Source organism: Talpa occidentalis, unplaced genomic scaffold (assembly GCF_014898055.3).
Source record: "Talpa occidentalis isolate TD23 unplaced genomic scaffold, MPIMG_talOcc4v2.1 talOcc4.10, whole genome shotgun sequence".
Lineage (NCBI taxonomy): Eukaryota > Metazoa > Chordata > Mammalia > Eulipotyphla > Talpidae > Talpa > Talpa occidentalis.
In genome coordinates, this window is record NW_023600993.1 from 88180645 (window position 1) to 88205863 (window position 25219).

The 25219-nt window shown below is 46.8% G+C and overlaps 1 protein-coding gene across 2 annotated transcripts in view; it reads right to left on the bottom strand.

The window, feature by feature from the left end:
- HM13 (histocompatibility minor 13) overlaps positions 1-21842 on the bottom strand; it is a 42956-nt gene extending 21114 nt beyond the window's left edge. For both annotated transcript variants that reach the window (XM_037497368.2, XM_037497375.2), the window contains exons 1-3: positions 21551-21842; positions 5456-5554; positions 483-565 (exon numbers count right to left, since the gene is read on the bottom strand). In XM_037497368.2, coding sequence (XP_037353265.1) covers positions 483-565; positions 5456-5554; positions 21551-21733 — 365 coding nt within the window. In that variant the 5' untranslated portion in view covers positions 21734-21842. The remainder of the gene's footprint in view (positions 1-482; positions 566-5455; positions 5555-21550) is intronic.
- Between the last annotated feature and the right edge of the window lie 3377 nt (positions 21843-25219).

A 25219-nucleotide genomic window follows, 5' to 3' on the forward strand; every position in this document is an offset into this window, starting at 1 on the left:
AAGTCTGACAGCCAAATTCCAGAGGCCACACTGCTAGCTTCTCACTCCACTGCCTCGCTCTCATTATGAACTAAGACTACCTGTGAGGAGCCTGGCTTAGGGCTGGCTGCAGCAGGCTGCAAGGCCAGGTCGGAGGCAGACAAGTGACACAACTGCTGTTCACAAGCAGCTTTTCCCACAACCATGAGGTCTTTCCCACCCCATGGGGTCCTTCCCACCTCATGGTTGTGGGAAAAGCTGCTTGTGAACAACAGTTGTGTCAGGGAAAGGCCCACTGGGTACTCCTCTCACGCCCCGTAAGGAAACTGTGGCCTGGTTGTCGTCCTAGGCCACTCACAAAGTGATAAGGGGAAAGATTCCCTTGGTTTTCCAGCCAGGATTCAAACCCAGCTCTGAATGATGCCAAAAGGCATGTTCTCATCCAAGACCCTGTACTGGCTCCCGAGAAAGCTGCTTCAAAGGTTGCGGAGATGCCATCTGACCTGATGGTGTGGGACAGGGCCAGGATTCCCAGCACGAAGAAATACATGGACAGCAAGAGGTTGATGTACTCCTGGGAGAATATCTGAGGCAGAAATACAAAGAGAAACAGAAAGTCAGGGTTGTAGGTGACCACGAAGAAGCCAGAGTTCTCACTTCTCTTGTGAAGGCTGGTCTCCCCCTTCTGGAGGAGGGGAACGGTGTCAGGGAGAATCTCAGACAGCACTACAAGCTCCTAGTTTCTGTGGCGATGGAAAAAGGAAGGCACTTCAAGCCCCCAGATGTACCTCCTGAAGGAACCTATGGATTTGCACTTGGTGGCTCCATTATTTGGAGTCAGGCACTGTTATGTCTGCCCAGAGTTCTGGGGAGGGGAGACTGAAGTGTAGAGTCCCATGAGAGCCTCTTGAACCTTGGAATACACTCTTCCAAGTTTCCTTCTCCCTGCTCAAAATCCCCACAGGGCCACCAAGGCCCCACGCGTGGGCGCGCCCACTCCATTCTCCACACCATGTTCTTCTGGATGGTTCCTCCCAGCCACAGCTGGAAGGAATGACAGCAGGCTCCAACAGCTGCTTCTTGGCCCTGTAACTGTTAGGTGAAACTGAGAAATGTTCTCTTTCCAATGCTCCAAAGCCAACTGCCACTGTTTATTCTGGACTTTGGAAAGGTTATGCCACATCACTCCCCATTTGCTGCACTGTCTTCTGAGTTTTTTACTGTGATGGAGTCTCACGGGAGGGAATATGTGCCATTGTATGGGGCATAGGCGTGTGGCTGCTCTCAAGCAGGGCTGCAGACTCTGTAAATCCCTGTCCAATGGCGTCACTCCCCTGCTTAAAGTTTCTCAACAGCTTCCCTCTGCTCTCACACGTGCAAGGCCCAAGCCCTCCCCTGCCTCTCAGGCTCTCTGGTGACCACTGCAGACCTCCCTGGCTGCCACTCACGCCACACGTGCTCGTTTTACATGCTGTGGCAACACTGGCATTTTCGCATGGCCTTTTCGCGCCACAGTCCCATCCACGGGCAGCCCGTGCACATGGTCCACTGCCAGGGTGGTTCCCCTCCTGCCACCCCGGCCATTCCTGCTTAGTCTTCTGCAGCTCCCACCTCAAAGCAGCCTTTCTGGACATAAGCGTCCCCTCCTTAAGCGATTTACTCCCCCTCCTTAAGCGACATAAGTGATTTACTCATCGCTTATTATGTGCAGGGCATTTGCTAGCCACTGGGGGACATGGTAAGGAAGAGGGCAGAAGAGCCTCTGTCCTCATGGAGTTCAAGTGCCAGTAAGTGTAAAGGAATCTGAAAAGACATAAATATGCAACACCCCCAGGTGGTGATGGGTGCTAAGAAGCAAAGCAAGGCGAGCAGAGTGAAGGGTGAGAGCTGCTATTTTTGTCAGGTCGCCAGGGAGGACACTTAGCAAGATAATGGAGCACCTGTGAGGATATTTTCGGGAAGAACATTTGAGGTAGGGGGGTGAGTGGAAAGGTCCAGTGTGCAGGGAACACTGAGAGCTACAGAGTCTTGGGCTGAGGGACTAGAAAGTGTCAGCAGATGAAGCTGGAAGGTGAGAGGGCGAGAGGCCCTACAGCGCTTTGAAAAAGACTTCAGCTCCATCTGGGTGAGAGAGGCTGGTGCCGTGGCAGCTGTGAAAGCCGGATCTCCACTGTTGTGTAGAAGGCCTGGGGAGGGGGCTGCTGAGCGGCAGGCTGAGGGCTGAGAGCAAGCGCAGGGCGGATGCCGGCTCCTGGGGCATTCGGCAGGGCAGCAAGGTGAAGGGAGGCACTGCCATGTGAGGCTGGGGCCTGGGCAGAAGCAAGGTTTCCCTCTACGCCGGTTTCCTATGCTTTCTTGGTACTACAGACCCTGCCGAGGACTGTAAGCCCCATTCATCTATGTGATTATTTGGTTGGCGTCTGTCCCCACTGTCAGCAAGGTGCTCCTTGAGGCAAGGGTGGGTCGGCTGCTTTTTTCATTGCAGTATCCCCAACACCGGACCTGGTGCAGAGCAGGCGCTCAGGAAGCATCTGTAGCACAACTGGCTGCATGAGCACCTCAGAATGCTGCGGGCACCAGTCCGTATGTGCTATGGAGATGAGGTGCTCTCTATGTTCCTTCAGGGCAGGCATGTGGGAAACATCGCTCTCTGGCTGCACCTCTGAGGTTGCTCTGACTCGAGGCATGCACTGTGCAGCAAGTCCCACTTTCCTCTGCGCTTTACCCGCCAGCTAGTCAGAGCCACACTGGCACTGGAACTACTTGGAGTAGGAGTACAGGGCATGGGGCCTGGGGCCTGGGTCTGGCCCTCACCCAATGCTTCGATGTCTTATCCCATTTTAATGGTCTAGTTTACTCCAATTTCTTCCTTTACTTATTTTTCTTATGCTGCTAGGTTTAATTTCTATCAGCTGCCTCAAAGCATCTGTTTTAAATGAACTGGGAGAAAGTAATTTTATGAGTTGGATAAATGTTACAAACTCCAGTGCCCTGCCAGGAAGAGCAGAAAAGGGGTAAGACACACTGTTTTTTTTTTGTTTTTTTGTTTTTAAAGATTTATCTATCCATGCATACAAGAGCTGGGGTACAGGCCAGAGATGCGGGGGGTGAGAGAACTCACCAGAGACAAAGTGGGGAACAGAACAGGGAGACTGACTGAAACACACTGCTGAGGGGAGCAGCAAGTGAGACAGGAGGGGTCTGCTGCGCCATGTGGGTTGCTCCCTGGCCGGCCAGGAATCAAACTCGTGCTGCAGAGGCTGTGGATTGCCCCACAGTGGGGTGCTTAACCCCTTGCACCACCAGGGAGGCCCAAGAGCCACTGTTAAGCAAACCCACCAACCAGCTGTCAGTCTGGAGTTTGGGAGGAATCTGGGAGCTGTCGTCCAGGCAGCTGCCTTTCAGAAATCTCAGCATGGATGCTGTGGAGATGGGAGAGAGGCATACTGTATCCTGTGACACAAGGCAGGCTGGGGTTTACCTGCCTGGAAAGGGCAAGCTGGCCAAAAGGCATCCAGTGACTTAAAAGTGTTCACACTCTCTGCTGTCAGAAATTCCTTGCTGGAGAATCTAGCCTAAGGAAAGAACCCAAAATACTAAAAAAGTTAGAAGGTCTGGAGGCAAGGGCTTGGGTGTGTTTGGCTGGCACTAGCACAGCAGACTTGAGATATATCTGCCAAAAACCAGGTCCAAGGCAAGGGGCCAGAGGTACACAGAGCCACAGCGAGATCTCACAGGCATGGGGACAGGAGGACAGAACGGAGGACGGAGGCCACACCGCACAGCTCCACTGTGGAAACCAACTCCCACTCAACACACACATCTCCCATGGCAGAACTTTTATGCGGACACATACACACCTAAGGACATAAATCAAACGCATTAGAGCAGGCACCTTTGGCGAAGGAAATGAAGGTGGGAATGGAGGTGAGCATTAGTGGTGAAAGGGGAGGAAGAACAAGGAGGTGGCTTGGCATGGACCAATGATGACGTGCTATGAACCAATGCACTTGACAGACAAGTTCAACTCTTCACCCGAGGCCCAGCAAAAATAAACAAACCAATGACTACCTAAAGTTATCTGATGCACTCTCTTTAAAAGAGTAAAAACCATAATGGCCTTTCTGTTTAAGGGAGAGGGGTTGCTGCAAGTATCTGGTGAGGGAGTGATGGGAACAGTATTAAAAATTGTTTTTGACTCAGATTGATAAAAATAAAAAGTTGTAATGCTATGCAGTGCAGGTGGGAGTACAGGGGAGCTGGCACACTGGCAGCTGTTAGAAGAAATGTCACCAGCACTTGCTCAGCTGGCCTGGACATCCTACTGCAGATGTCACTGAAAACAAGCGCTGAGGGGGCAGCACACGCAACCCCTCAGGGCACTTCCCTAACTCAGAGCCATGAGCAGCTCCAAGGAAAAGCAGACAGATTTCACTACGCTGATACAAAAATATCTCCAGGGTAAGAATTGAATGTGTGATGTGTGTTTTTGTTTTTAGAATTTAACGTAAACAAAGATGTACGCAAAATAGAAACTATTTTGGGGAGAGGATTTTTGATTCATTTGTATATTCCCTTAGTTGGAAAAATTCTTCACCGAGTACATGTATTTTTAAAATGTAAATTAAAACTCATCCTTGAGGAATATTCAATGATCAGGACAAAAGTGCTTGTGACATGCTATTAATAAAACCAAAGGACACAACACGACAGTTACCATGATTAAAATTATGTTAAGAATATGCTTATTAAAAGCCTGAAAGAAGCTATGCCAAAGCGATTCTCTCTGTACTTTTCCCTCTCTCGGTATTTCTCCTTTGAGTTTTCTCTATATCCTACTTTCATAGTCAGAAAACAATACCTGTTATAGAAAAAAAAAAAAAGGTTTGAGGAGCATTTGCAGTAAGATGAGAAAATGCCGATGACGTGAGTGGAGGGAGTGGAGAAGCAGCTAGAGACAGGCGCCACGTGGTCACGGCTGGGGACCATGCACAGGGAAGAAGAGCGAAGGACACACCTCCAAAGGGAATCTGTGACTGTCTCTGGTAGTGGGGTTTTGGATGACTGCTGTTTTTCCCTTTTTACTTTTCTGTGTTTTCCAGGTTTTCAACACTGAGCCTGTGTAACTTTTATTGGGAAAATAAACCTCGATAAATTAAAAAAAAAAAAAAGAAAGCAATTAGTATGGTAGAGGTATGTCAGAGACACAAGCTATCCCCATCCCGAAATAAATGGAATGATGAGACCAAACTGGTGTCAAGGAAACAAAACAAAAAGCTACCCGAGAAATGCAGACCAGTGGGAAGGAGTTCCAAACACCAAGGTGCTTGTTTCTGGGTACGGGGCCCGAGGTCAAGTACTATTTTGTCCTGTTCTATATTTTCTATAAATGAACATGCATGTCTCCTGTGATGAGAAAAAGAAAAGAAAAGGAAGTCACTTAAACCGAATGACACGCAGGTGGCAAAGGACTTACCTTGAAAAAGAGGTAGAGCCCCAGGAGCGTGCAGCTGGCGATGATGGGGAACCGGGCAGCGTCCCGGCTGGTGATGGTCTCCGGCATGTCCGAGGGGCTCTGGAAGAGAGAAGCAGGGTGCTCCGTGAGCAGGGGTGTGGTTCTGGTCACAAGGGCTGCGTTCTGGTGAGGATTTGATACCCCCATAGCTCATACATCTCCATAGGCTGTAGCATGGAGGCTCAGAGAGCCAACAGGCTGCCCTCAGGGCTTCCCACGGCTTCTGACTTGACACTTTTGTTAGTGGAGTTCCCAGCTAGGTTGCTGCCTACCCACCCTGGGGCAAGAGGCTCTGATCCGGTGGGTCATTTTACCACTGAGGAGATCGGGACCTTGAGAGGGACAGTCCAGGGCGGATGGAGCCAGTGTGTGGCTGGCCTGGGGAGAAGGTCTAGGGCAGAGGCAGGGATAGTATGTAGCAACGGAAAGAAAACTCCTGGAAAACTGGAAAACAGGGCAGCCTTAGCCCTCATGAGAACCATTTCCAATTTTCTATGGATTAGCTAAGAGGTGAGCAGGATTACTTTTACTCAGCAAGTAGTGAGTGGAAATAATCCCACAATAAAAAAACTGACAATGGCTGAAACTAAACATGGGAAGATACTAACTGCAAAGAGAAGTAACTCTTGACAAAATGCAAACTTAAGAAATTTAACTGGGGGAGGAGGGCGGAGCAACATGGTGGCGAGGAGACGCTGCGAGTAAGATCTCCCATTAAAAAAAGTTAATAGGGAGGAAAAGCGGCAGGTCCCAGTGAGAACTGGGACACGGAAGATAAACGGGTGACTCCAGCAAACTACCCGAAGAAGAAAGTGGCCATAAAAGAGGACCAGAAGGGAGGAAAGCGCAGAACCCTGCTCCCCTCCCCCACAGAGGCGGCACTCTCCGACCGGCAGAGAGGAGGAAAACAACACACTAAAACGACCAACAAGAACAAACTACGCAGCAAGCGGGACTGTGAGTGGAAAGGAACTATTGCAGCCACCACACTCCGTGAACGGGAGCTGCGGAGAACCCTGCAGGATTCGCCGTGGAGGTGAGCTCCGGGCGCCATTAAACAGAGACCCCGCCCCCCAGGAGGAGGCCAGGACCAGCACACAGCCCCGGGCCACCCGGTAAGCTTGTGGAAAAGCTGCGCGCTGGAAAAGCAAACGCGGATCGGGATCGGGATAGCACGGAAAAGCAGCGCGGTTGAAAAGCAAACGTGGATTGGGATCACGGCTGCCCAGGTCCCCGCGCCTGCGACCTAGGCTTGCAGGGAGACGCGCGCGAAGACCCTCACTGAGGTTAAAGTCCCTCACTGAGTATCCAGGAACCAGGCACCCAGGCACGGGAACGGGGTGCAAAAGACGCCATTCTGTGGACACTGAACTGGGCTACAGCCCACGTCCTGGACCTGAGGGCTTTGGAACTGAGATCCGGAGCACAAAATTTGGGGCGTGGGTTCTCCACGACGGTGGGGCACAAGGCAGACACAGCACCCCAAAGCTGTTGAGGTTTACCCTACCATTCCCGCTCTGTTTCCTGTCCCACGGGGTGAAAAAAAAAAAAAAAAAACAGCTCCCCAAGGGCTCTAGGAGAGATCTCTGGCGCCACCTAGCGACTTGAAACCAGCAGAGGCTCCTGGAGGAGCCAGTGGCCAGCTGGGGAGTTAGCCCACGCCGGGCCCCTGCCGACCAGTAGTCTGAGCCCACAGGGGGAGCGAGCACCCAAAGCCGGGGCAGACCAGGCGCGCAGAAGAGTGTGCCTGAGACTGGACACGCAGGGAGTGTGTCCCGCATTGCCATTTTAGAACAGGGACATTTCTTCAGTAAAGACTGCCTGCAGAAGGCTCCCTCAGGAGCCAGAGGTGAGCCGGGGAAGTTTGCCCACACCAGAACACCTCTAGCCTGCAGTCCGAGCCCAGAGGGGGAGAGGGAACCCACCGCCGGGGCAGACCAGGAGCACAGGGGAGTGTGTCCCCACATCGGCATTTTAGAACAGGGACCTTTCTTCAGTAAAGACTGCTTGAAACTGACAGATGGCTCCCGGAGGAGCCAGAGGGGAGCAGAGAAGCTCACCCAAGATGCCGGCCAGTCCCAGCAACACAGTGTCCCAACGCATACGGCAAATTAGAAAACAGACAGTAGGGAGTAGAAGAACCACACGCAACATAGCAACTCCTCAGGGAAGAAGCACACCACAAAAAGAAAACCAGCCCCCAGATTGCAACGACAGTAACTTGGAAGAACTTCTGAGCCTTCCAGAAAGAGAATTTAAAATTGCCATGATTAAAAAACTGACAGAAGTCATAAAGGAAAACAATGATAAGGGAAAAATAATCAACGATCAGAAGAATGAAATTGAGTCCCTAAAGAGGGAAGTAAAAGAAATGCAGGAGATCAAAGAATTAATGGAAGAACTAAAGAATTCTGGGAAAAGCAATGAAAGCAGAATAGACGAAATGGAAGAACGAATAAGTTCTCTTGAAGACACAGAAATAAAAAGAACCAAAACAGAAAAGGAAAGAGAAGTACGAAGGAAAAAGAACGAAGAAAGACTTCGGGAACTATCGGACACCATGAGGAAAGGAAATATAAGAGTTATAGGAATACCAGAAGGAGAGGAGAGAGATGTAGGAACAGAGAAAATATTCCAGGAGATAATTGAAGAGAACTTCCCAAATGTGAAGAAGGAGCTGAAAATTGATATACAAGAAGCAAGAAGAACACCAAACTTCCATGATGAAAGGAAAAATACAGCAAGACACATAATAGTGAAGCTCCCAAGAATCCAGGACAAGGAAAAAATAATGAAGCTGACAAGAGGGAAGAAACAAATAACATTCAAAGGAAAACCAATCAGGCTGACATCAGACTTCTCTGAAGAAACATTACGGGCAAGGAGAGAGTGGAAGGACATAGTCAACAGACTCCAAGAAAACAGATGTCAACCAAGAATACTCTATCCTGCAAAGCTTTCCTTCCTCTATGAAGAAAGAATAAGGACCTTCCCAGACAAACAGAAACTATGGAACTTCATTACCAATAAACCCCCACTCCAAAAAATACTACAAGGAATCCTAAAGCCAGAACCTCAGAGGGACGAATAACAACGAAAGAAGGCAAGGAAAAAAAAAAAAGATATTAAAAGAATAAATAAAATCAAAGGAAAGACAAACACAATGGCAAATACAGATGCTAACATATCAATATTAACCCTAAATGTAAATGAACTAAACTCTTCAATAAAAAGACACAGAGTTGCAGCCTGGATTAAGAAACAAAACCCAACCTTCTGCTGTCTCCAGGAAACACATTTAGCTACAAAAGATAAAAATAGGCTCAAAGTTAAAGGATGGAAAACAATCCTACAAGCAAATGGACCAAAAAAGAAAGCAGGAACAGCTATACTTATATCAGATAAAACAGATTTCAAACTCAAAAAAATAAAAAGGGATCCCAACGGTCACTACATTATGATCAAAGGGACAATACTTCAAGAAGAAATAACACTAATTAACATATACTCACCAAACGAAGGAACACCAAAATATATCAGACAACTGTTGTCATCTCTGAAAACAGACATCAGAGAAAACACATATGTAGTGGGAGACTTCAACACACCACTATCAACAATGGATAGATCAACAAGACAAAAAATAAGTAAAGAAACTAAAGCTCTAAATAAGGACCTAGAGCATTTGGGCTTAACAGACATCTATAGAACACTAAACCCCAAAAAACGGAGTACACATTTTTCTCAAGCGCACACGGATCATTCTCCAGGATCGATCACATACTGGGGCACAAGACAAACATCAACAGATACACCAAGATTGAAATCATACCAACCATCCTTTCTGACCATGAAGGCATCAAGCTAGAAATAAACCATAAAAAGAAGGCAAGGAACTTTCCTACCTCATGGAGACTAAAAACCACACTACTGGAAGACCACTGGACTAATGAGGAGATCAAAGAGGAAATTAAAAATTCTTTGAATTGAATGACAAGGAGGACACCAATATCCTAAATGTATGGGATGCAGCAAAAGCAGTAATAAGAGGAAAATATATAGCAATAGAAGCTCACATCAAGAAACAAGAAAGAACTCAAAAAAACAACCTAATCTCGAAGCTCAAAGATCTAGAAAAAGAACAACAAAAAAACCCCAAAACCAGTAGAAGAAAAGAAATAATAAAAACCAAAGCAGAAATAAATGAAATTGAAACTAAAAAAACAATCCAAAAGATTAATGAAACCAAGAGCTGGTTCTTCGAAAAAATCAATAAAATAGACAAACCCCTAGCCAGGCTCACAAAGGGAAAAAGGGAGAAAGCACAAATAAACAGGATCAGAAATGAAAGAGGAGAAATCACAACGGGCACAGCAGAAATAAAAAGAATAATCAGTAACTACTATGAAGAGTTGTATGGAAACAAGTTCAACAATCTAGAGGAGATGGACAAATTCCTACAACTCTACAATCACCCAAAGCTAGATAAAGAAGAAATAGAACACCTAAACAGACCAATTACAAGCAGCGAAATTGAAATGGTAATCAAAAACCTCCCCAAAACAAAAGCCCAGGACCTGATGGATTTACAAACGAATTCTACCAAACATTCAGAGATGAATTGGTGCCTATCCTTCACAAACTCTTCCAAAAAATTGAGAAGGAAGAGACAATACCAAACACGTTCTATGAAGCCAACATTACACTAATACCAAAACCGAATAAGGACAACACAAAAAAGGAAAACTACAGGCCAATCTCCCTAATGAACACTGATGCAAAAATCCTCAACAAAATTTTAGCTATCAGAATCCAACAATATATCCATAAGATAATTCACCACGACCAAGTAGGATTCATTCCAGGGACACAAGGATGGTTTAACATCCGAAAATCAATCAACGTTATCCAACACATCAACAAAAAGAAATATAAAAACCATATAATATCAATAGATGCTGAGAAAGCTTTCGACAAAGTGCAACACCCATTCATGATAAAAGCCCTTGAAATTCTTGGGATACAAGGAACATACCTCAACATCATAAAGGCCATCTATGAGAAGCCAACAGCCAGCATCATTCTCAATGGTGAAAAGCTGAAAGCAATTCCATTAAGATCTGGAACAAGACAAGGATGTCCACTCTCACCACTGCTTTTCAATATAATACTGGAAGTCCTAGCCAGAGCAATAAGACAAGAGAAAGACATCCAAGGAATCCAAATAGGAAAAGAAGAAGTCAAACTATCACTATTTGCAGATGATATGATAATATACATAGAACCCCAAAACTCCACAGAGAAACTAATTCAACTCATCAATCAGTTCAGTAAAGTGGCAGGATACAAAATCAACACACAAATGTCAGTAGCCTTCCTATACACAAACAATAAATCTGAAGAAGAAGAAATCAAAAAAACCATCCCTTTTATTATTGAAACAAAAAAAAATCAAATATTTGGGAATAAATCTAACAAAAGAGGTAAAGGACCTATACAAAGAAAACTATAAAACACTGTTAAAAGAAATAGAAGAAGACACAAAGAAATGGAAAGACATCCCCTGCTCATGGATTGGAAGAATAAACATTATTAAAATGGCCATCCTACCAAAAGCAATATACAGATTCAATGCTATTCCAATCAAAATTTCAATGTCATTCTTCAAAGAAATAGAACAATTATTGATGAAATTCATATGGAATCACAAAAAACCCCGAATTGCCAAAGCTCTCCTGAAAAAGAAAGAAGGGAATGGAGGCATCACACTCCCAGACTTCAAACTATACTACAAAGCCATAATCATCAAAACTGCATGGTATTGGAACAAGAACAGACATACAGACCAATGGAATCGAATAGAAAATCCAGAAATAAACCCACAGATTTATGGTCAACTAATCTTTGACAAAGGAGCAAAGACTATGCATTGGAGCAAAGAAAGTTTGTTCAATAAATGGTGCTGGGAAAACTGGGTTGCTACATGCAAAAGAATGAAGCTTGACCACTACCTCACACCATACACAAAAATCAACTCAAAATGGATTAAAGAACTAGACATAAGACCTGAAACCATAAAATATATAGAAGGAAATATAGGCGAAACACTACATGATTTGCACATCAAAGACATCTTTACAGATACATCACCCAAAGCAGTGATAGTGAAGGCAAAGATAAACAGCTGGGACTACATCAAATTAAAGAGCTTCTGCACAGCAAAAGAGACAATAACAAAAACAAAGAGAAACCCCACTGACTGGGAGAACATTTTTGCACCCAACACTAATGATAAAGGACTGATCACAAAAATCTGCAAAGAGCTGATGAGACTCAACAACAACAAAGAAAATAACCCAGTCAAAAAATGGGCAGAAGAGCTAAAAAGAAACTTCTCTGAAGAGGAAATGCAAATGGCCAACAGGCATATGAAAAAATGTTCAACATCACTTGTAATCAGGGAAATGCAAATCAAAACTACCATGAGATACCATCTTACACAAGTGAGAATGGCACATATTAAAAAAACTAGCAACAACAAATGTTGGCGAGGTTGTGGAGAAAAAGGAACTCTCCTGCACTGTTGGTGGGAGTGCAAACTGGTCCAACCACTATGGAGAGCTGTGTGGAGATTTCTGGACCTACTAAACATAGAGCTTCCATATGATCCAGCAATTCCACTCCTAGGTATTTACCCAAAGGACACAGAAACATCAATTCCAAAGAGCACCTGCACACCTATGTTTATCGCAGCACTGTTTACAATAGCTAAGCTTTGGAAACAGCCCAAATGCCCAAAAATAGATGACTGGATCAAGAAGATGTGGTACATATATACCATGGAATATTACTCAGCATTCAAAAAAGATAAACACATGCAATTTGCAGCAACATGAATGGCACTGGAAGGGATCATGCTCAGTGAAATAAGCCAAAAAGAAAAAAAGAAAAATACCGGATGGTCTCACTCATAGCAGGAATCTAGAAAACTTAAATAAGGGACCAGGAAAATGAATAACTATAAGAAAGTGAAAATCAAAATCAACAAAAAACTATGAACCAGAGACACTTTTTGGGGGGTGGGGGGCGGGAGGGGAGGGATTGGGGTCAGAATGGGGGGGTTGCAATTGTATGGGGAATATAAAAATAAAATTTATTAAAAAAAAAAAGAAATTTAACTGGGGAAAAAAATTTAACTGGAGAAAACTAAATCTGGTTAAGAGTAAAACCACAATTAAATCTACAATGTCAGATGTTATGGTTGGCAAGAATGTGATCTGGGTAAAGAGCTGATGGGAGATAAATATTTACACAAAAAAGACTGAATGCAATCAAAATAACTTCAGTATTATAAAAATGGAAAAAGTTGGAACAAGAATAACAATGCAACATAGGGATTAAATCAGCTTCAGAGAATTCACGCCAAATTCTTTCTAACGAAAATCCATCAATAGTAGTGTTTCTGGTTTATATTTATATTTATATTAAAACAGAGTCAAAAGTTTTCATGATCATAATTCTCTCCAGGGTCTCTGCTAGGCAAAATCTTCACAGTCCTCCCAACAAATGTCACTGCCATGAAGTCTTTCCAGATGTCCTCAGTGGGAAAGCCTGTTGTCCCAACTATAATACCCACTATTTGGTATCACTGCCACTCAAGGTCCCAGCAATGCCAGATCAGTCTTCTGCTCAGCCAAAGTGAAGTTCTCTCAAGAGCCAAGGCTCATCAGCGCCTGGGACTCTACCTTCCCTACGGCCATCCTGTAAATAAGGCACCAGCCTCGCCAGAGGAGGGATCCTGTTCAGCAGCAGTCTCACCAGTGTTCCGGCTTGTAGCTGCCTCTTAAAAATCAACTGGACAGGGCCTTCCTAGTGGCGCAGCGGTTGAGCCCTGGGTTGTGAAGCTGCCCGCAGCCTCTGCAGCGCCGGTTCCATCCCCGGCTGCTCCCCGTCCACCAGAGGAGGGTCCCGCATGGCGTACAGACCTCTCCTGCTGCCCGCTGCTCCCCTCAGCAGTGTGCTTTGGTCCTTCTGCCTGCTCTGCTCCCCGCTCTGGCTCTGGTGAGTTCTCTCACCCTCCCGCGCTTCTGACTGTACCCAGTGCTTGTATAAATAAATAAATAAATCTTTAAAAAAAAAAAAAAAAAAAAACAAGACTGATGGACATCTCAACAAAAGAGTTTAACTATTAACCAGCTGGTCATTGTTCCTGCATAAGAAGTAACCTAGCAACTAGTCTATAATTATGTTATTTTCTCAACTAACTTACTTTCTCATACTTATGAAATCTCCTTCTTGGAAATGCATGATAAAGGGAATAATTTATGTTAATATTAGCTTTTAATTAACCATAGTACTTCCCACATGAGGCAACACTATAAATGATAAATTCCTTACATACATGAAAAACTAATATGTGTTACATAAAGAAAAACGTAAAACAGGTTAAAATCTATAAAATCTGATAAGCTGAAGCAGCCTTGGAAACAGAACAAGAAAAACTAGCTTAAAGAATGTCTTTCTGGGGCCTCCCCGGTGGCGCAGCGGTTGAGCGCTGGGTTGTGAAGCTGCCCGTGGCCTCTGCGGCGCCGGTTCGATCCCCGGCTGCTCCCCGGCCACCAGAGGAGGGTCCCACATGGCGCGCAGACCTCTCCCGCCACCCGCTGCTCCCCTCAGCAGTGTACTTCGGTCCTTCTGCCTGCTCTGCTCCCCGCTCTGGTGAATCCTCTCACCCTCCCGCCCTTCTGACTGTACCCAGTGCATGTATAAACAAACAAACAAACAAACAAACAAATAAATAAAACATGCCTCTATAAAAAAAAAAAATGTCTTTCTGTGCAATCATAAATAATTATGTAGGTTTAGTTTTGTATAATCATTACCCTCAGATTGTTTTTTGTATTTTACTATGGAACACTGAACATGAAATAGTATATCTTGTATTAGTAATCAAATGTCACTGAGCAATGATTAATTTTTATGTAATCCTATATTGTTAAAAAATGTATTAAAATGCATGATGATTTTGAGCACATTACATTCAGATCTTCACTCTTGAAGTGTGTCTGTCTGTCATTTATGCGCCGAATCCTTGACCACACTGCACAGTTCCTCATCCCAGGGTCGGCCCTGCCACTCTGCTGCTGAGCCGGTCACCGGCACATAAATAAATAAATCTTAAAAAAAAAAAGAAAATCTCTAAAGTACACTGAGATTTCATTTTTAATCGGAATGGCAAGAATCCATGTTTCATAACATACGGAGTTGGGGAGACCCTGGGGAGACACAGATACTCTCTCACCTGCTGCCAGGAGGGCTGGTTGGTCTTTCTGTAGCAAGCACCTTGGCAATAGATGGCACAATCACAAGTGCACATACCCTTTGACCAAGCAAGTCTATTTCTGGGAGCTTTTCCTACATTCACATATATGCAAAATGATGCATACAAAGTATATCCACAATGCTCATTGCTCTATTAGTGGCCTGCTGGGTGACTGAGGCTAATCATTTGCTCTCTGGGCCTCAGTTTACCCATCTGCCAGACAGGATGACAACCTCTTGCTTTACTTACCTCTAAGAGGGCAACTTCACATCAGATGTGATGTGAAAACTTGGCCAACTGTAAAGAACTATGACCCCATGTGGGTGGTGATTATCAGCGAGAGGTGAGTGGGAAGGCCCTTAACCTTAAGTTCCAGTGGCTGGTACCATATACCATGTACCAGTAGCACAAAAATAAATGAGACAGCTCCTCCTGACTTGGAAGAGTTCACAGGCAGGTAGGTCAAGACCTTGAGATGTAAAGAGAACGTCACAAAACAGTGTGACATGTGACAAAGACACACTGGTGTGATACGTGGTTTAGTGATGCATCAATGGTTGAGTGAGGGTGCTGATGTCAGTGGGCCTGGTCTGACTTCTGGCTCCGCTTCTTCCCAGTCGTGGGACCTTGGGAAAGTTATTCTCTCTTTCAGAGCCTCAATTTCTTCAGCCATAAATCTTGAGTTGTCTGGATTCTAAGTTTTGCACTGGAAGTACTTAAATGTTGTGCCTCGAGTGTTTCACCCCGTTGTATAAACTGTTTGTATTAGCATTAAGTACAAGGGGATTGTGAGGGAGCAGACAGGACAGCACTCCTGCAGTGAAGTAGGGGAGTTTCTGCTCTTCGGCAAGAGCAGAAGCCACTCAAGCAAGGCCCTGAAGGTCAAGCACAGGGTCTGGTTAGTAGGAGGAGTCTGAGAGATACTGAGTTGAGGAGCAGCTCTATATGTAAGGGGAGTGCTGACCAGACAGGGCGCGGCTGGCACAGAGCACAGAAGCACCCGGTGTGAAGCCTGCATACTGGTTTTACTTACAACCAGTGCTATGGCTCATTTCTACGAGTTCTCTTCAACTCAGCCTCACTTCCCGGGGTGGGAAGAGGCTTGATATTATTTGATAATAAACCAAGGCTGGACAGATGCCCCACCATACAGAGGGATCTGATTTCCTCTGCGAGTGACTGTTATAAATATCTCATGCTGCAATGTTGAGTCAGATGGGACACTGGAAATCTGACTGCCAAGAACAGTGATAAGAATAACACCGACTGAGGGCTCTCTACGTGCTTTGCACAAATCCTCAAAAAGCCTCCATGAAGCAGGTGCTTTTAATAGCGCCACTTTACAGGTAAGGAAACTGAGGCTCAGAGAGGTAATGTAACTTTCTTAAGATCATCAGCTGGAATGTGGCAGAACCAGGATTCAAACTGAGGCAGGCTGGTTCCAGAGCCCACACCCCTACATGACCTTTACTTTTCCTGTCTGGAAATTTCTGCTGGAAAGTTGTGACATGATGCTCAAGGAGCCTGTGACATTTCCGAGGAGTCAGCAAAAGAGTCTGAAGGCAGCAAAAGAGTCAAACTTCACATGTAGTTACAAAAATATTAAGAGTTGTTAGGAATCTCTACCAAGTTAATTTGGATTTTTTAACCAGATGCTTTTAGGCAAATCCAATAGCTCCTGAAATGCAAAACATGATTGGGGGGAGGGGGGGCGCTGACACAAATAGCAGAAATAAATTTAGCTTCCAGTGACATTCTGGATATTCAGTTATGAGGGCGGAAGCAGAAGCGGTGAAGGAAGACATGCCCAGCCCGCAGGTACTGGCTCAGCCGGAGCTCTGGGAGTTGCGCTTCCAGGGCATGCCCTAGAAATGATCTAGAACTTGCAGACCATTCTGCCATTCTGTTGCTCCACCTGGCCACCCTTAGGTCTCCTCTCCTTACCACATTCACTCACTCCCCTTGTCATGATTCTGCTTCCAAGCATTTCTTGAACTCAGCCCTGCCCCTCATCCTCTGGCTCCCTGCTGCAGTCAGGTGCACAACCTCAACAGCCCCTGCCCCTTCCTCTCAACACCTATGCTGCCAGGAGCTAGGCAGTCTCATAAACCAGCTCACAAACCTCTGGAGAATGGACCACTTAACTAGCCATTCAATAGGAACAGAGCTCACTGTTGGTGAGTGGACACTGGTATAGCCTCTAGTACCCATCTAAGACAGATATGCCAAATTCAAGGAATTTATCCTATGCTCTAAGTGTGAAAGAGCAAATGTACAAGGAGATTAAGTATGTAATAGCCAAAGATGGACATAACCCGAATGGTAAGCGGAGGACTCTAAAGCAGGGGTTCTCACACTTGAGCATGATCCGAATCAGCAGGCTTGTGAAAAGAGGTTGCTGGGCCCACCCTGAGCTTCTGACTCAGATTTTGCATTCCACCAAGTTCCCAGATGATGCTGATGCAGCTGCTCCAGGGCCAACACTTTGAGAACCACAGCTCTAAACAAACTATGGGGCCTAGGTGGGACACCACACAGTTGTCAAGACGACCACTCCATGGCTGACATATTTGACACTCAATATATATATTCAGTGAAAAAAGCAAGATGCAAATACACAACAAAATATGTTTTATCAAAAATAGGGGGGAAGGGCCTCCCTTGTGGCACAAGGGGTTAAGACGCAACCTATGAAGCTATCTAAAGCCTCTGCAGCATGAGTTCGATCCCTGGCCAGGGAGCTACCCACATGGTGCAGCAGACCTCTCCTGACTTGCCCGCTGTTCCTCTCAGCAGTGTATTTCAGTCAATCTGCCTGTTCTGTTTCCCACTCTGTCTCTGGTGAATCCTCTCACCCCTCACACCTCTGCCCTGTATCCCAGTTCTTGTATGCATAAATAAATAAATCTTTAAAAAAATAGTAGGGAAGCAAATTTATTTACTTGTAAAGGCCTAGAATCTCTTTGAATGTATAACCAAGAAACAGGGAACAGAAGCTGCGTCTGAGGAGGGAAATGGGCAGCTGAGTGGGTGGGAGACTTTTGCTGTGCCCCTCTCACCCCCGACCAGTTCTGTCCCATAGACATGTGTTACCCAGCTTCCTCACCATAAAACATGATAGGTCTACAAGTACTGACATAAGAAAATGACCAAGACACATTGTCAATGAAAAAAAAAAAAATCAAGTTGCAGAGTAATACGTACTATGTAACCCCATCAAAAACTTGTACACGGAAGTACATACAGGCATATTTGTGTTTGCATATATACAGAAAATGTTATGGAAAGTTACAGGCCAAACAGGTAATGCAATTACTTCTAATGACTAGTACACTGAGGATTTTGCTTTTACTTCAGCATTGCTAGAGTTTTTGCCATACATGCAAGTGTGTAGTAATTTTCTAACTATGAAGGTGAATCATTGTCTTCAGGATTCTGTACCTCAGGAAGGCTCCATCTGCCTTCCCCTTCCCTGCCCACTCCCCAGCATCTTGTCACCACTCCTAAGACCTTCTGTTGGGCTCCCATCACATTACTCACTGCCTCCCAGACCACACCCTCTGGACCCAAGTCTCCCTCTTCCTTTTCTGCCTGCTGAATGCTCACCTGTCCACACAGACAACTGCTGCCTCCTCTAGCGGCACATCAGAACTCAGTTTAGCGGGCTGCCCACACAACTGCTTCTTGGTGACTGAGCTGTCATGGCAGGGTTTGACCTGGCACCTTTGGGACCCAGTTCAGGGCCTGCCACAGAGCAGAGGCATGACAAGTTAACTGAGGGACTCCTCTAAGTTACAGGTCAAGGGCCCCTGAAGCCATCTGACGTGCAGCACGAGCTGGGATTTACCCTCTTCTGGGAAGCAGGTGTCTGACAGGGATGGGCACTGCTGGAAGACTGTTCCTCCGAAGGCTGCTTCTTCCAGACCTGCTCCTGGACAGTCCACCTTCTCCTGCCACCATTTCACAACCCCGTCCCGCCTGTTAGGGCAGTTTGGCCCCAAGGAAAATTCTGTTCTCACTTGCCGTCTCTCGGCTGGCTTTTGGGGTCTGACATGAGCAGGAAACCAAAACTGCTAGGCTCCCAACCAACTTCTCTTGCCTTGCCAAATGACCAGGGAAGAAAAAGGGAATCATATGGCTTTCCCCAGGCCAATACGCCACTTGTGTGAGTCTGCAGAGGCAGCTGCATCAAGGAGAGAGTCCTGGCCAGGGTTAGAGACACCAGGTTCCGCCCCTAATCGACAGAGTGATCTTGAGAAGTCATTCCTTTGACCCTCAGTTTTTTCTCTGTACAATGGGAGAGTAATTAAACTAGTTCTGCCTGTTGCACTTAATGGCTGTGAGAATCAAAGAGGGTAAAGGTTTTGGAAACTTTAGAATATCCTGGTTCTAGGTGGTGGGAAGCTACTAAGGGTGTCTGCTCCATGCAGTTGTCCAGCCTCAGCCTGCAGGTGCTCGGCTGAGGTATTTAGAAGCTACCATGGGTCTAAAGCTCTTCTGCCCATACCCTCTGCTCCAGCCACATCAGACTTTCCACCATCTCCTGAACTGCCTTATACCTCTAATTTCCTCCTGGCTGAGACTCTACATCAAGGCTCAAGTCCTCCTCCAGCACCAAGCCTTCTCCCCTGCCCCAGGTGCACTCCCTCTCTCATCCTAAACTCTGCAGCACTACACAGATCTATATACACAGATCTAGTTATTCCTCCTTCATCCAGTCCCCCAAACTCCTAGGTGACAGAGTTCTGACTCACTTGGTAGCATCCCCTCACCAGAGACAACAGTGGAGTTTCAGGAAATTCTGTTTCCTGGAAGATGTTTTCTGAAGGGGTCAGTGATCTGCATGTGGAAAGCACCAAGGGGAATTACTTAATTTGGGGAACCCCTCAGATCAAACTGCCAGTCTTATAACCATGCTGCCCTTCACCTCCTTTGTCCTGATGTATTTCAGAGCTTCTCCTTGCACCAAGTGATAGTCCAAAGGGCATGGTAGGGAGGCTTATAGTCAACTGATTTCTGCCTAGATGAGGCAGAGCAGAAAGACAAATGGGGTCACCTAAGTCCTGCATGACCACGCCCCTTCGTGTGCGACCACAGATCCAATAGCAGAGTCTCGAATTCTGGGGAAGGAACGTGGCAGGCTTCAGTCACTGCTCAAATTGGTTAAAGTTTCAAGAACCTGGGGCCTCCCCGGTGGCGAAGCGGTTGAGCGCTGGGTTGAGAAGCTGCCCGTGGCCTCTGCGGCGCCGGTTCGATCCCCGGCTGCTCCCGGCCACCGGAGGAGGGTCCCGCATGGCGCGCAGACCTCTCCTGCCGCCCGCTGTTCCCCTCAGCAGTGTACTTCGGTCCTTCTGCCTGCTCTGCTCCCCGTTCTGGCTCTGGTGAATTCTCTCACCCTCCCGCGCTTCTGACTGTACCCAGTGCATGTATAAACAAAACAAACAAACAAACAAACAAATAAATAAATAACATGCCTCTATATATATAAAAAAAAAAATCTATAAAAAAAAAAAAAGTTTCAAGAACCTGGGCTGGGGCAGTTTCAAAAGTGGCAGCTGCTCTGTGGGCTTGCCCGCCCTGGGTAAGACAGCTTCCTCTTAGGTTCAACATCAGGTCTGGTTGGGGGAGGAGCAGCAGGGAGCTGCAGATCAGGAGACTGTGAGCAGAGAGGGTGCTGCAAAGTGAGAAGTCATTGGTACAAGGGAAAAGAGAGTGGTGGTGGAAACGAAGTCAGGAGGTAGAATGTGCTGGGGTCCTCTAAGGTGGCCAGCGGTTGAGGAAGGCCAGGGCTAGGGTTGGCCCAGTCTCTAAGAGTGGCCAAGAGCAGCTCAGTTACTGGGTGGATAGGTCCAAATTGGTGGAAGGACAGTCTTGGGGGCAGAGGGGAAAAGTTTCTTTGAGGCCGGGTAAGGATCTGGGGTGAAACAAGGTCTGGGTTTAGCTGAGGGCAGGTGCAAAGCTGGCTGGTAGCAAGGAAGAAACCAGCAAAACTAGCGGTCTATATTTGGTTAAAAAGAGAGGCACCGGATGCCAGGTCTTAAGGTCTGGCCAATTGGGAGTGGTTCCAGAAAGTGATACAGAAAACTGGGAGCTGTTCCTGGGTTAATTTTTTTGAGGGAAGGGCAAGGGCCTGATCTGGGGCTTCTGGGAAGGCACATCTGGGTCACAGATTCCAGTTAAATAGGTGTCAGTCTATGAATGGGCCTGGATGCTAGAATTTGGCCTGGGGTAGGTGAGGCAGGTTTCCCTACTGACAGATGACAGGAGATTGTACCATTCAGGCCTTCTCAGGACCAGTGTTCCATCAGGTTCAAAGTGGGGGTCGATCTAGCGCCCCAGATGAAATGGGGTTACTGCCCCCAGATAAGATGGGGTGACTGTCCCAGAACAGTTAGGGTTCGAATCTCAGTGCGAGGGCTGAATGACCCATGAGTGTTCCGGGCATGCAGCACAGAGGCGGCAATGTGTTGGGGTCCGAGTAGGGGTAGAAACCAGTCTCTACTCAGGAAGGTATCAACACCCGGCTCGCAGATCGGTGCCCAGATCCCGAGGCACCTAAGGCGAGCCCTGGGATGTGGGTCCGGGGTGGGGAGGAGGTGGTGCTGAATGCCGGGAGGGTCAGTGTCCGGGAAGAGGAGGTGTCTGTCCCGTTTAGGGCGGACGGAGCCGGGCCCGAGCGGCAGCCGCGTCTCGGGTGGCAGGGGACAGGCGCTGGGTTAGGCCGCTACCCCTACCTTGCCGCGGGCGCAGCGCACTGAACGCAGGGCGCCGAAGAAGATGGGCAGCAGCGCCATGAGCAGGAGGCTGCCGTAGGCCAGCGCGATGCCCTCGGGCGTGGACGGCGGGCGCGTCGTGCCGTTGGCCGGGCCGCTCGCCTCGGCGCTGCCGTTGTGCGGGTCGCTGAGGGCCGAATCCATGGTGAGGCTGCGCTCGGGTCCGACTCCGGTTCCGGCCGCTGCAGCACAGACGCGCAGAGGAAGTGGAGCGCAGCGGGGAAAGCCACGTTCCTCTAAAGAAACAGGAAGTGACGTGCCTCCCTCGCCGGCCCGCGCCGCTCGCGCGTTCGCGCCCCCCCGCCCGCACGCCCTCTAGCGGGAGCTTGGGGGGGTGTCCCGGGCCGCTGGTTGCTAAGCAACTAGGAGCGGTCGGAAAGGACCGCGGGAATCCTGAGGTGGTCATTGATCCCGAGGGGCCCGAGGACCCCGACCCCAGTGCCAGACGACGTCCTCCATCCCACCCAGGCCGTCCCATCTCCACAGAGTCTCATCCTAAGAACTCAGATTTTGTTTATTCATGCATGTTATCCATCCCGTAGTCAATCTTTCCTTCTCTCCTGACATATTTGCGTATCCCATTATGTGCCAGGCACTGTGTTAGGTTCTGGAGACACTGAGGCGAACAATACACGCAGAAGCCCATCCCTGCCCTCAGTGCAGTGGGATGGAGGGAGTTGTGGAGACAACAAATAAAACGAGGGGGGGAGTCTTTAGCATATTAATGGAGATAAATAATCTAGAGAGACCTCTGTCCCTAAAATGTGACATGGCCAGGTGTTCCAGACAGTTCAGAGGACGATGGTCAAGTGGCTGATGCCATGGATGACCAACCTTGTGGGGCTCCTGGGGAAAGTGTGTCCACAGGTGAGTAGAAAGTGTGGCTAGGGGCGACCTGGATGTGGGTGCAGCCCCAAATTGTTTGGGCTCCTGGCTATGCTACTACTTCTCTAGTTAAGATCTGGAGAAAGCATGTGATAGACAATGAAAATTGCACCTGACAGGTATCTAGTACTGGAGATACTTTGGGTCAAGCACTGTATAAAAAAAGTGTGTCCTCCGGAAATCCAGCAAGAGACAACCTGGAACCAGCAAGGAAATATGAATTCTCCTCCAGAGTCTCTCTAGTATAGTCTACTGAAAAGGCTTAGTTTATGTCAGCTGGCAAAGGAAGACTATAAGGTCCAGCTCAATTATTACAGCAGGCAAAAAAGAGTGAATTTAGAGCTGGAGATAAGTCTACTAAAGACACAGATAGTATAAAATTAGGTGGTCTGGTACAAGATTGACAGGTGGTGTGGGGGGATCAGAGCATGGAGTTCATGGTGAGGGGAGATAATGGCCAGTGTCAGACTCTAAAAGTTTGAATAGAGCTGCTTGCCTAGTGCATGCCAGGTATTGTGCTACAATGTTTCACAGATGAGGAAACTGAATCTCATAGAGGTAAACTAGTCACTTCAGCAGTGAAAGATGAGGGCCTTGGACTCTGGTCTGTAGGACTCCAAAGACTGTGCTCTTTCCAACATTCCAGCTACACAGAAGGCTAAAGGGTTTGGATCCGAGTAAGTTAGTTCTGGGAAGATGGTGTACAGTTTCAGGCTCTGTTTTTTCAATAAGCTGGATATGACCTAAGTGGATAGGAAGACGGTGTGTCTGATGAATTCATCCATCAATAATTCAAACCCCAGGATTTTCCCAGAAACTGGCTATTATAAATCTGAGCCTCCTCATCTGAGAGCAAACTGGCAATAGGAGATATTCCTGCTTCCTGCTAGGTTGAGCACTTGACTTAGTTTGTCTCAGGGCAGATCTGGCCATCTTCTTGAATACTCCAGAGTGAGAGATTGTGAAAATGACCCAGAGAACTGACGGGTTGACCCAAGTTCAGAAAGCGCTGTCAACACTTTTGGAGGGTTCAATTTCTGGCTAAAAACTGACCTGTCTTGATATTCCCCAGAGACTGGGATGAGATAATCTGAGGGCGGGGGCCCAAGGCTCCACTGGGTGAAAGCTCCTTTATAGGGTAACTTTTCCAGGGGTGAGCTGAACTAAGGACTTGTTTAGAGTGTGGGATCGTTACATTACCAAATATGTGTTCCTAAGTAAGATGCAGCCCTTTTCACTTATTACTGGATTTGGTCATTGTGAATGAATTTCGTAGTTCCCCATTTTTCCACTCACATCTGCTCACACATGTGTACACAGACACTATTAAATATTTAAATAATGAAGATAACGAACAAGGATCATCAAGGTTGCCAATGCTATTGAAAGAACATGATGTTCACATGGTCTTAGTTACCCCACAGATGACTTATTAGTTATCATGAGTAAAACTTTCCTTTACCATGGAATGATCTGGTGGATACTCCCTTAACCAAGTGATCACACTTAGCATCACCAAACAAGAAGGGACAGACTGACAAGATATGATGCAATGTGAGGGACACATCACCTGTGTGGTCCTCTTGATAATCATGTTTACCCTGCAGCAACTCAGGAGGAAACATCAAGAAAAAAAAAAATCAGAAAAGCCTAGACGGTGGCACAGTCTACAAGACAATTGTCCTGGACTCTTCAAACATGGCAGTGCCATGAAAGAAAAAAACAAGTCATGAGGATCGCTGTGGAGGAAAGGAGACAGGAGAGAGGCAAAAACCAAATGGGGTGGGTCATTCTTGACTGGATTTCAAATCACAGTATTTTTTAAAAAGGCTATAAAGAAAAATCTCAGATGTGGGGAAATTTGACTACAGATTGCTTGGGTGAGCAACGGTGCTATAGTTCTGCAGGGCTTTGCTCATCAAGGTGTACTCCCCATACTGCTGGCCCTGCCATTGCCTGGGAATCTGTAAGAAATGCAGCATCTCAGGCTGTCCTCTAGACCTACTTCAGGTGATATTTATTTTGACAAATGCAGGGGTAGGAAAACCTCCTTAGTTATAGGAGGCACAAGTCTGTCTCAGAAGCCCAGGTGATCCCTGTTTTTGATCCTCATAAGAGAAGGGGTGGGGGGCCTCCCTGGAGGCCTAGGGGTTAAGTCTCAGCATTATCACGCTATCACCGCTTAAGTTCCATCCCCAGCCAGGGAACTAACCCACATGGCGCAGCAGACCTCTCCTGTCTTACCGGCTGCTCCCCTTAGCAGTGTAAATCCAGTAGATCTACCTGTTCTGCTCCCCACTCTGCTCTGGTGAATCCTCTCACCTCCAGCATCTCTGGCCTATACCCCAGTTTTTCTATGCAAAAAAAAAAAAAAAAAAGGAGAATTGGGTGGGAAAGAAAATTATATAAATGTTTACTGTTCTTATAATCTGCTGAGGCAGATTTAAATATTTGTGTTCAATATTTGTATACGAGTGGTTTCATTTATTGTTCCCTCTGCCTAGCCTTCCTTTTCTCACCCCACTTCCCTGGTTAACCCTGCTGTCCCCTCAGTCATTCAACACCGGTCAAATGGCTTTTCCTCAGGCACCTCAGAGACCGACTGTGTTTCTAGCAGGGTAGAGTCGCCACTAAGGGCCACAGGGGTTTTTCTAGGAGGAAAGAAGGAGGAACATTTCCTGTGCCCCACAAGTCCTCGCCCCAGGGCTGGAATCCTCTTTTGGGAAAATGTTTTTGGAGGCCTGC